The sequence below is a fragment of the Stegastes partitus genome, unplaced genomic scaffold (assembly GCF_000690725.1).
Source record: "Stegastes partitus isolate 25-593 unplaced genomic scaffold, Stegastes_partitus-1.0.2 Scaffold1026, whole genome shotgun sequence".
Taxonomy (NCBI): domain Eukaryota; kingdom Metazoa; phylum Chordata; class Actinopteri; family Pomacentridae; genus Stegastes; species Stegastes partitus.
This window is the reverse complement of record NW_007578757.1, coordinates 208,802-220,580: the sequence shown is the minus strand read 5'-3', so window position 1 is coordinate 220,580 and position 11,779 is coordinate 208,802. Positions and strand designations below refer to the sequence as shown.

Genomic DNA, 11,779 nt, shown 5'->3' with positions numbered 1-11,779 from the left:
GATTACACTATTAACCAAATTCGCTTTAAGTTAGTTTTTCTGTTCATTTATATATTATATTACTGCATTTGTTCCAGCTTAACTTTTCCGTTAAACGATGTGTTGTGTATGTTTTTCTAATTTAGTATGTCGCGGTAGTGAGCCGTCAGCTAACAAAGTTTATAGTCGATTTATGCAAATTAATTCATGAATAATTTAACGACAACCAGCGTTGATTCAACACCGAGCGTTGTGATTGGCTGATAAGATCTGTTGTCGTATCTGTTCAAGAGCTGTGATTGGTCCGTCTCAGTCACGAGCAAGCATGCCATCTATAGCACACTGGAGTGTTGCCTCGTGAAGCAGCTCTTATTCAACTAGGTAGTGACTGAAATTAAGATTACATTTTTATTGTTTCGCCTTCTAATTTGGCAATATTAGCTCTCTCTCGTCGCAATGGACGCGCTCCTCTCCAGACTCTTCTCCTCTGAAGACGAGGAGCTGTACATTTTGGACTGCATGGGCTACTTTATGGTTTTCATGGCAGCCTGCACTTTCGTTAGTTTGCTTTTCGAAAACGTCCCGTACGGTCGATATGCTTCGAGCAGGTATGGATTTCCAGTCAATGTGAGGTTTGCCTGGTTCGTTCAGGAGCTGCCAGCCTTCTTGTTGCCTTTCTGTCTGGTATTTTGGACGTCCTCTGCAAAAACATCCCTGTTGCCAAACCAGCTGCTCATTGCCATGTACTTCTGCCACTACGTCCAGAGGTAGGTCCCCCACAATGAATGAAACCACAGCTGGGGTCATTAAAGTCTGTAGTTTGTGTCACTTAAGTACCACAACATGGGAATCCTTATAAGTAGGATTCAACTGATAGTGTTTTTCAGGGCTAATATTGGTCCAGATTATTATAATCAAGGATGCTGATGCTGAAAATTTACAGTAAAAGTAAAATTTATAGAATCAAAATTTAAAGCAAACTCCAACACAAATGTGAATGAATTTTATTAATATTTTTCCTTCAGTCTTGGAAGGCTATCCCAGCAAACAGGAAACATCAGGGAACGCTCCCTGAAGGTTCTCTGACTGTTTTTCAGTTTGTTGTGAACACAGCCCAGAAAGCAAGAACCTTCAGGGAACATTTCCTGAAGCTTTCTGTTTGCTGGATGTTGCTCGTGACTTACAACCAATCAGAGAGTGCTGAAGGCAGGACAATGTTCAAGACCACACAGTGAGGAAAATAGATATGAGGAGGCAGTTGCATCACTGCCATGGTAACACATTTTAAAATGATTATCTTATACTGGAAGTCAGTTGTTGTATCCAATAATCAACCAAATCGATAATCGATCAACCTGTAATTTTTCCAAATGCCACAGGAATAGATTGTCAAAAGGTGCATTGTATTTATATAGTATGTTAACTGATCCATGTCATTATAAAAGGCCAGTATTTGAAGTAACTGATGCTTGTTAATAATTTTTTTTCCTCCACTGCAGAGCCCTCATCTATCCATTTTTAATCCGAGGAGGGAAGCCGACACCATTTGTGTCGTTCGCCCTGGCCTTTGTTTTCTGCATGTATAATGGCTACATGCAGGTCAGGTACCTGAGCCATTACGCTGAGTATCCATCATCTTGGGTTACACATCCGTGCTTCATCATTGGTAGGTGATCTTTGTCTGGTTCCCTACTTATAAGTTTTCATTGTTTTTTTTTGTTGTTGTTGTTTTTAGTTTTTAAAAAAAAACTGTGTATGCACATTATTATAAAATGGTGAAAAAATATGTTCTGGAAAAAATGTGCTTTAGCTGATGAATTGGGACAAGAATCTAGGAAGATGCAGGCTCCTTATTTGCTACCATCTCATAATTATATTCTTTAACTCAGGGGTCTCGAACTCCGGTCCTCGAGGGCCGCAATCCTGCAAGTTTTAGATGTTTCCTTCTTCCAACACACCTGATTCAAATGATCAGCTCAGCATCAAGCTCTGCAGAAGCCTGATAACGATCCTGATCATTTGAATCAGGTGTGTTGGAAGAGGGAAACATCTAAAACTTGCAGTATGTGGCCCTTGAGGACCGGAGTTCGAGACCCCTGCTTTAACTCCTCAGTTCTTATACTCTTCTTGTTTTCTCCTAAATTTGATTGCAAGAATTTGGTTTTAAAAAGGAAAAGCATGACTCTTATTTACACTCTTGTCTTTATTGTCAGTCCCGTTTTTTTTAATTTATTTTTTTTACATTTTTTGGCTTATGCTTCACCACAGGTGCCTCTCAGGCATTTCAAACCTCAGCGCCAGCAGTTTTTCTTGGCTTCTCTTTGCTATTCAAGCAAATTCAAGAAAATGTTATAGACCTTATCAGACCTTGCATCTATATCAGATAAAGGCAGGTGATACAGAATGAAAGAAGCCACAGCTGAAGAGTCATTGTGCAAGATTGCTCTCAAAATTAAAGTAAGAAAGGAAGCTTTTGCTCTTATCTACTTTCAGCATTTTCTGACCCACTCTTGACATGAAAAGATTCCTCCGACAATAGAGATCAGCCACAGCATTAAAACCACTGAATATTAATCCTCGCTTAAATACATCGTTCTACTGTGAAACCTTAAGTCCTGCCATTGGTGTGGATGGTACTTTGACATGCACCACTAACCCTAAACATTGTTGGAGACTCAAGGGGCTGATCTGTGTTTCAGTATATGAACTAAACACAACGTTGACTTTCTGAAGTAATGAGCATTTTCTGTAAACCTAGATTTGGACAAGAAGATAAATACTGTGTATTGAATTAGCAACAATACAAATCTCATACTGATTGAAATTTATATTCCATTTTTCACTAAATACATTGCCTGAAATCTGTAATAATAATAGCCTGATAATCAGACTTTTTCAACACTTCATTACAAATGGCAGTTCAGTCTGAGACGTGGGTGGCAATCCAGAGGTCTGCACCCTGGCTGATATACTGTAATTAGGCTGATTGGTGTGATTAGCCCACTCTTTCCACAGTCTATAGCAAAAGGCAAAAATGTCTGAGTGCAATGTATGAATTATCATGCATATATGTATTTTTGTTTGTTTTTAATAACTATTGTCAGCACTGAAGTAAATTTGTTTGTCTTGATACAGGTCACATATAGTGCTAATGTGCCCCACTAAACAGAATTACATCTCTGTGTCCATGTAGTGTGGTGTACCAGATTTATTATGGTATTGTAGGTCACAGCAGCAACAGTACTGATGAACAGGAAATGAAGACCAAACACATGCTGTCATTTTTTCTAGAAATGCTCGCAAATATGTGATGCCACAATGATTGGAACCCTGGAGACATGGCATACTACTTGCACAGATATTAGGACGGTGTACAAAAGGCTGTGGCAGTGCGTTTGTTAACAAGTCAACAGATTACCATAGCAACGCCAGCTCAGACAGGCCTCAGAAATCCCAGTGGGTAGTGTCCCTAGTGGGTCTTTAAAACCAATGGATGGATGGTAGAAAGTAGGTGGACTATTGGTTTGGTGGCTATTTTGAAGGTCCCATATAAGTCTCACATGTCCTCACAGTGCATCTCTCAGTTTTTCAGCTCAAAATACTGCAGAAAAGTTGTTTCATGTCCGTGGTTTTAGGGCTGTTCTAAATGAGCTGTTTTGCTGAGAAAGCCAAGGAGCTTCTGCTGTTCATGCCTCTTTCAGGAAGAACACGATGTGTGCCTCTGCTCCGTTTGAGCTGGAACACTATCGGTTAGTTCAGTGTCACACAGCAGATTCCTACTGGCTTGTAGAGCTGAATGGCAGAAGTTATCGACATCGTGTCTTAACAGCTTTTTTATTTTACAACTCCACGTTTGTAACAACCACAAAACACATTAAAAATGGATTTTCACCATTTGGGACCTTTAAAGCCAAGGAAATACTTTGTGTTAAATGTTTTCTTCATTGCTTGTTTGTTATTTTAGGGTTTTTATGCTAATTTAAGCTATGGCTGGAGCGCTTTAAGTATATTTTTGATAAAGGATTTGTTCAGCTTGTACAAAGCTGAGCTAATTGCTCTGTCTTTTCTGATTATTACTATTTGACTTTATATATTTTTCTTGATATACTAGTGTGAAGGATTCCTCTCCAAACCAAGACCTCCACACCTCTACACTGTGGAAAGCAGATAGAAAGACTATATCTGATGCCTTAAACCCTTCCGTAAAGTTTTATAGGGCCAAGTCCAGTCTCTGTATCCCGACCCAACACCTCGTAGTGGTGAAAAACTCCTGAGCCAGCTGAATTTATCACTGCATATGCTAGTGTTCTTCTCATGTCCCTTTTTGAAAGAAAGCAAACAAGAGTATTCATTAAAATGTTTAAATGTTTTTGTGAAAGTACAGATTTGCTGCCTGGTTTTTGTCAGTAAAATGTCTTGGTACAGCAGTTTCTGGTTTCGTCTCCAGGGTCTGTTCTGTGGTTGGTCGGCTGGCTAGTGAATGTGCACTCTGACCACATCCTGAGGAACCTGAGAAAGCCCGGAGAGACTGGGTACAAGATTCCCACAGGTAAGGGCTTCAGTCAGTCCACTACATCTACAGTCCAGACACTGGTTTGGTTTATTTTAGCCTGTTATGCTTCCCATTGATCGGGCTACTGTGGCGCGAAATGTCATCTAACTTTGCACTCTTTGCCTCCATTGTGGAGATTCAGGCAGACGGCATTTAGCGGGAGGGCAATTAGCATTAACTCCCTGCAGCTTTCCAACGCAAGTCGATTCTTATATGAATCATTTTAAATGTTTGTTTTTGATTCTGACTAAAAGTAAATACAGAAATTAGCCACATGGAATGCATGTTTATCTAACGGAATTAGTTTTTACTGGCCATATGGAGAACTGAGCGTTTCTTCGAGTTGATTTTGGGCAAGTGAAACACCATCTCCAGTATGGCAATGTTTATCAAAGCTGCAGATTCATTAGACGTAGTTCCACAGCTGGGATTGCTTTCATTGTCTGGCATCAACAGGTCCCACTCGTTGCAGCAAAGTTTTTGTTGTTGTTGTTTTTAAACAAGCACAGAAACATCACCAGTTTCCAGGGGGTACATTGTCTTTTAGGACATCCTGTTGTCTTCATCCCCACAGTGACATTCAGCCTCACGCATGTAAACAAACTCATGTGTGCAGATGTATGTGTCAGTAATTAGATCAGCACGTATCCCTCATGGTGATTCCTAATGCATTTGGCACAATGTCCATTCCTGGCAGCTAGTTTCTTTGTTTAACTTTGATCAGATTGAAAACAAACATTTGAAATAATTTATGTAAAAAGCTGCTTTCTTTGGAAAACTGCTGGGAGATCACACTAAATATCCCACTTAACGCTGTTCACAAGTTGTTTTGAGCGACTGCTCATTTCCCAAAAACTTAACAATGGAGGAGCCGAGTGCAGAAATAGCATGATGCATTCACTGCCACATTCATGAGGAATACACCAGATTGAAACAAACCAGTGTTTTCTTTGTTCATCTATGTATATAAATTTAGCAGATTTGACTTTATTTGGACATTTATATGTTTTTTATTCTTTAGGTTCTGAGCTTGAGCACATGCAACCTGAAATAAAATACTGGGTACGACACTGACAGGGCTCCAGACTAACTTTTTCACTGGTAGCACCAGTGCGACCAACTTTCTGATTTGGTTGCATCTCGCACCTTGTCACAGGCAAAACACATCACTTGTTGAACATCTGCTGATTGTTAGACGCTACAATTTACAGATGTTCCCCACGTTGCAGGCTGTGGTAGCTACTGCTTGGTGGCTGCAGTGCTCAGACAGGTGTATGACCGAAAAATACTTAGAGAAGAGTTATACTGGGCCATTCTAGTGTCAGATTTGTCTGGAATGAAACCAAGTATTTCTTTTGTACAAAGTGTAGCTCACCTACATGCGCTGTTCAGCTCATAGAAAACGGCAAATGCAGGTGAGCTCCACATTTCATGAGAAGACTGCCTTTTTAAGTGTAAATACCACAGTCCACCAAAGTTATGAAAGTGCTGCTTTCCACCACTGTGGCTAGCATAGTAGCTGCATGCGCTGGTTACAGTGACACCAAAACAGCTTAACGATCATCATGCACTCACACGAATGCCACCAGTTGAAATTTCAACTCACACACTCTCAAAAAATAGCTGCAAATGAGACCAAAATGGTTGTAGTCTGGAGCCCTGATTGATAATCCCACGTTTTTAATCTGGCGTTTTATCTGCCTGTGTATTGGTTTGAAACCAAGTTATTTATAAAAAAAATAAAAAATAAACCTTTGCAACAAATAACTCTAAAATACCAAAACTTGTGAATCACGCGATTCAAATCATGTGAAATCACCAAATCAGCTCAACATCATGTTCTACTGTAAAACGCACCTTGTAAATTAAGATGAGCCATTATTTTGCTCATTCATTAAGCCCATAAACATCTGTGTGATGTACATGGAAAAACTTCCACTGGACTTTTTAATGCTGACGACACAATTATCAAGTTGCTGCCACCAGTGTTTTCTAATCCAGCCTGTCTAATGAGGATGTCACCTGTCTGTACAGTCAGGGCCGTTCTTAATGTGTTTGTCACCCATTATTTTGCTCATATTTGTCAAACTCTGAAGATGACTTAATTCTCAGCTCAGCAGGACACAACCTCTCAGCTGAGAACACACACACACACACACACACATCCATATCAAGGCAAGTGGCGGCGGGACTGATGCAGACAGATGGGGCCGCTATCATCTTGCTCGCTTTGTTTTGAAGTAGAGGCTAGGGGTTGTAAAATGTACGTGCGTAGCGAATTGCAACTTGTTACTCAAAGCTATTTAATTAGAATCAAAAATTAATATAACGAAGTAGGCTGCTGGACTTGAATGAGTAGTCAGTTAGCTGGCTGGCAGCTGGCACTTACAGGGCCGTGGCACTGCACTATTATACTTTAACTGTGTTTTCTTTAGCCACCCTAACAATCTACAATGAAACATACTTGCTTAAAATACTGACATTTAGCACTGTGAAATTAAATCAGTCTTTAGAAATGGTGTTTTTTTTTTTACAGTGCATTTTAGATTGTGCTGTTACTTCTTCTTAACTTCAGAGTCTGGATGTTTTTTTTTCCAGCACTGCTGTGGGGTGACAAGGAAGTCAGGAAGAACAGTAATCACATCGTGGCACTGAGCACTGCGGTCTCCGAACGCTAGATGCTAATTTTCCAGTGTGGTCGCATGATTATACAGGATCACACTGTAAGCAGAATCACAGGTTGTCACTAGTTATCTTCTCCTCCCCGCTTTGCCCTCTGTGAGCCCTTACATTAGTGTAGAAAAGGACTCTAATATAGTCCAAGTCGCAGTGCTTGTAATGTGTATCGTTTTGCTTTCACTGACAATTTTCTAAACCGCACAGTGTTGATAGTAATCATGTTGGACGGCGAGCCAAGCCTACGCTGGAACACGTACATTATACGTCTGTACATGTGCAGGCCAGACTGATTCAATATTCATGCTAAATAAAGCATTCAGCCGTAAAGAGCGTTCATGTCAATATGACTCCCATATGTGGTTGTAAATTCTTCTTTTTCACAAGATGGTTAAAGAATACTGATAATATATATATATATATATATATATATATCCATATTTCTGTGATCTAATTGAGGGAATAGTTCGTGTATTCATACACACAAAAAAAAAACATGCAATTTATGCAAAAATCTAAGTGTAAAAACATCCAGTCGGGGTTTTACAGAGGCCAGTCAGCTGTTTCTTCTTGTTTCCACTGTTTATATTAAGCTAGGCTAACGGACTGCTCACTCCAGCTTCAGATTGAACAGAAATCAAACTACTTTCTTTCCCAAAATGTCAGCTGTTTCTTTTAAAAAAAAAAAAAAAAATGGGGGCTCATTCCTTTATTTGTTTAGCAAATTCTTGGAACAAGAACCCTGAAGACAGTTCTCTGCACTCTGTTTTATTTCACTTGTTCTAGATCAAATAACTACCGTTGGGAATATTTTATGTATAACTTTATTTTCTATTCACTGACTCTTGGTAACATCAGTGTGCAGTGCATATGTTATATTACCATCACAGTGACAACAAAAACTAAAAGCAGGCTAAACAGATAAAAGTGGGATTTTTTATTTTTTTTAAGTGCATGACCTTTACTATGTGAAAATGGATGAGCATTCTATGAGATGTGACATGCGAGGAGGGGGTTGGGTAAACAAGGCTTAGGCTCATCTCCAAATTCCTTTCGACAAATAGCCTGGAGGGAGGTACGTAGATAAAGCTGTATATTTGGCAAATTCGAGCCATAGGTTGGCTTTTTTTTTTTCCCTTCCTTTCCTGAATGAATCAGTAATCATAACAGCTTTACAGAAAGAGTGGCTCCCCTGACTCAGAACATAGTCACAACAATAGCACCTTGAGCCTGAACTTGCAGTGAACCTGTTGAAACAATCCGTCCTGGACCCTTAAGGAAAATAAAGTGGAAAAAGGCGAGGCGGGAGGAAGCTGTGAGCTTTGTTGCTCCAAATCAACTTCCAGGCACGTCTGGAATCCCCTCAGCCAAGAATCTGCCTTTTTCACATAGAGGGTAGCGGCGTTGTCGAGCACATGGCCTGCAGTCAAATAGTGAGTGCTCAGCCATCTATGGTCAGTGTGGAGCGAGTCGTATGAATGCCCTTTGAGTTTTTTTAACAGCGTGTTGCATCCAAATTACGTTTGCAGATAGTGGAAATGTCACTACTTACTCTGTGAAAAGCTATTGAATTATATTTTCTTCCAATGTAAAATATTTCTGGTTGTTTCTGCTTCAGTGAATGTATAACAGGATAAACCCACCTTCCCTAATTTCAGTGTCTTCCACCCACAGGCGGAATGTTTGAATACGTATCTGGGGCCAACTTCTTAGGAGAGATAACAGAGTGGGCCGGCTTCGCTCTGGCTGGCCACTCTGTTCACAGTTCAGCTTTTGCCATCTTTACTACAGTGGTCCTCGCCAGCAGGGCTGTGGCCCACCACAAGTAAGAATAACAACACACACACACACACTCAGTAAGAAGGTTTTCCTGGACTGAGCTCTAGACTTTAAAGAAAATGCTTTATTAATAGAAAAATGTCTCTCCCGTCTTTGTTGCTCTGCAGATGGTACATTGCAAAGTTTGAAGACTACCCTAAAAACAGGAAGGCGTTGATTCCCTTTCTGCTCTAGAAAACGTGGAGCTTAAGCGGAAGCTTGAAAAGGTACTGTATTTGCTTGCAGCAGTTGAGAGGAACATTCCCTTAATTTTTTATTTTTTTTAATTCAGGAAAACTCTGATGTCTGAACAAGCCTTGAAGAAACCTAATTGTTCTCATTGAAAGCAGACACACACAGTTTGGATGCTTGTAAATGATCTCATCTGAGCTGTGAGCAAGCAACAGTTAAAAGCCATCATCTTAAAAAGATTTTTATTGTTGCCATTACTTTGGTAATAATATCCATAAAGCACCATGGAACCTCAGCAAGCATGCACTGAATGTACTGCAAGTGTTGTGCTTGCAGCAGCAGCAGCAGCAGCAGCAGCATTTAGTGCTCCTCCAGAGGAAATAAGATAGTGAACGAGGTGTACCTCAGCAGTACTACGTTGGATTTATAACACTATGCACCAGCAATAAACAGCTTTAAGACTCTCCTCTGATCTGCATATTCTCCCAGATGGAGCATAAACTTGGGAATGCAAAGCAGACATTTAAAGTTTTCATTAATCCTCGAGTCTCATCTGTTGAAAATCCATCTTTTTTAAAAACATTTATTCAAATTAAATAGACGAGTGAGGAGGCGTGAATTAAGTCCAACCCGTCTGCCTGCTGCGTTTTGCTCTGGGTGTCATCAGAGAGACTTTTCTACTGACCTCATCATCTGAAGCTCCTGGAAGAGAAGCCGCTTTGGAATAAAAAGGTAACTGCGTCTGTTGGCCTGCAAAGACTGAGACCATATCAGGCCTGTCTCCAGCAAGTGGGCTGCAAGAGAAATCAAACGGAGATCAAGCGTGGCTCAATAACTCAACCATGCCTGAAATGAGAAGACGAGAGAGTTGCCTCAACACATCACTCCTGTTGGGGTTTCTGAGAAGGAAAGGAAAGAAGAAGAAGAAGAGGTGGAGAAGAAATGGAAGACACAGACAGCATGTGAATGCAGGAGCTTATCTGATACTGAATGTTTGTGTGATTGAAACTGGGAGAATAGATAGGAAACGGAAACACTGGTACTGATCTCAACGTCTCTTTTGCTCTGTTATTTTTCACTGTTACCAAGAGCCAGATAAGCTCAGTCAGCGTGAGCCAGGACTTTTCTTAATCGTGTCTTTCTTTGTAGATAATAAGAATGTGATTCAGTGTTTCTCCAAATAGTTTTAAGCTGAAAGCAAGTGCAAATATTTCATCACTTTGGTAAAAGAAATCTTTTGCAAATTAAGTTCAGATACAAATGAAAACGACACTGGTTTGCCTCTACTGTATATCCTGAAGCTTTCCACAGTGCACCTGCTCTAAACAGTGCCAGCTGCAGCTTCTTCCCATAACTCTTCTCTTTTCTGTCACCAGTCACCACCAAGGTTATGCCATTAGGAATTTTAAAAACATGTATTTAAAGGAAATTTATTTTGTCGTCATTTTTACGCACAATGTCGTCAATAAATGATAGAACTGCCGCGTCTCAGTGTGATGAAATATGATGGCTGCGTGTCGCTGAAGGCTATGCAGAGTGACATCCTTCATGTTCCAGGTCCTCACCGTCTCCCCCTTCTCTCTTCCAGGCTGTTTCCCCCTGTGTATCCTCTTTATCCACGCTCCTTGTAATTGCATCACTATATTACACGACCACTATTTACCGAGCCCGACGTTTGACTGTAACCATTCATCTTCAGACAGGCGGCAATGGATTTTCTTTTTATATGCAAAGCACCTCTGTGAAATGGCTCTCAGAGTCAAAATAATCAGTCACATACAAGGGGGGGTTATCCTGTAATATTCAATGTATAGATCCAAACCTGTGGAAAAGCAGCTTTGGTCTACAATGCTGCCTTCTACAAACAAAGAATCGCTTTGTGTGCCACCTTCAGGCAAAGAGTGTTACAACTACAATTTATTTTTATTTCATTAATTACAGTTTCCTTTAAATCCTGCTGGGCAACTATCTGCGTGTTTAAGATGTCACATTGTGGCTACATAACCCTAAATGCTAGCTTTTTAAGATTTTGTATTTTTATTATAAGTGACCAATTATAGAATTCAAATTATATCACTTATTTTCTTTTATTCTTCTTCACAGACTCCAATTGCCGTAGCTGTTGTTGGTTTGCTAATGTGTGACGTAGAAAGGAATGCATGAAAACAAACACAACATGTGTACAATAAATAATTTGATACAGTCACTGCCTGCAGGTGAGGAACATATTGTTTGAGGAATTCCTCCTTGCTTGTGAATGGCACACACTGGCATGCTTAAATCTTTCAGGTCCAAGCTGCAGTTGTTTTCTTGCATTTCGGTTTAGCTGCAGGTCCAGATCACAGACTGTACATAAAGTCTGTGGCCCAGATTTGCACTCCTGCAGTTAGATGACATGAGCTGGGTCCATTGTGTCGGTGTCCTTGTTATACCGTGCCTAACCGTGCAGTGAGGGCAACACGCCGCAGGCAATATGTTCATGTGTAGAAATTCCAACTTGCTGTTGACATTGTAAATGCAGTTTTCCACTAATGTGGGTTAAATATCTGGAACATGCTGCAG

General features: G+C 40.3%; 1 protein-coding gene across 1 annotated transcript; it reads left to right on the top strand.

Annotated features, from left to right (window-relative positions):
- Positions 1–317: 317 nt before the first annotated feature.
- On the top strand, positions 318–10,719 carry srd5a1 (steroid-5-alpha-reductase, alpha polypeptide 1 (3-oxo-5 alpha-steroid delta 4-dehydrogenase alpha 1)). The gene is made up of 5 exons (XM_008295169.1): positions 318–746; positions 1,479–1,645; positions 4,427–4,528; positions 8,882–9,032; positions 9,154–10,719. The coding sequence occupies exons 1-5, from the start codon at positions 436–438 to the stop codon at positions 9,218–9,220; spliced, it is 798 nt and encodes a 265-aa protein (XP_008293391.1). The 5' UTR covers positions 318–435; the 3' UTR covers positions 9,221–10,719.
- Positions 10,720–11,779: the final 1,060 nt, after the last annotated feature.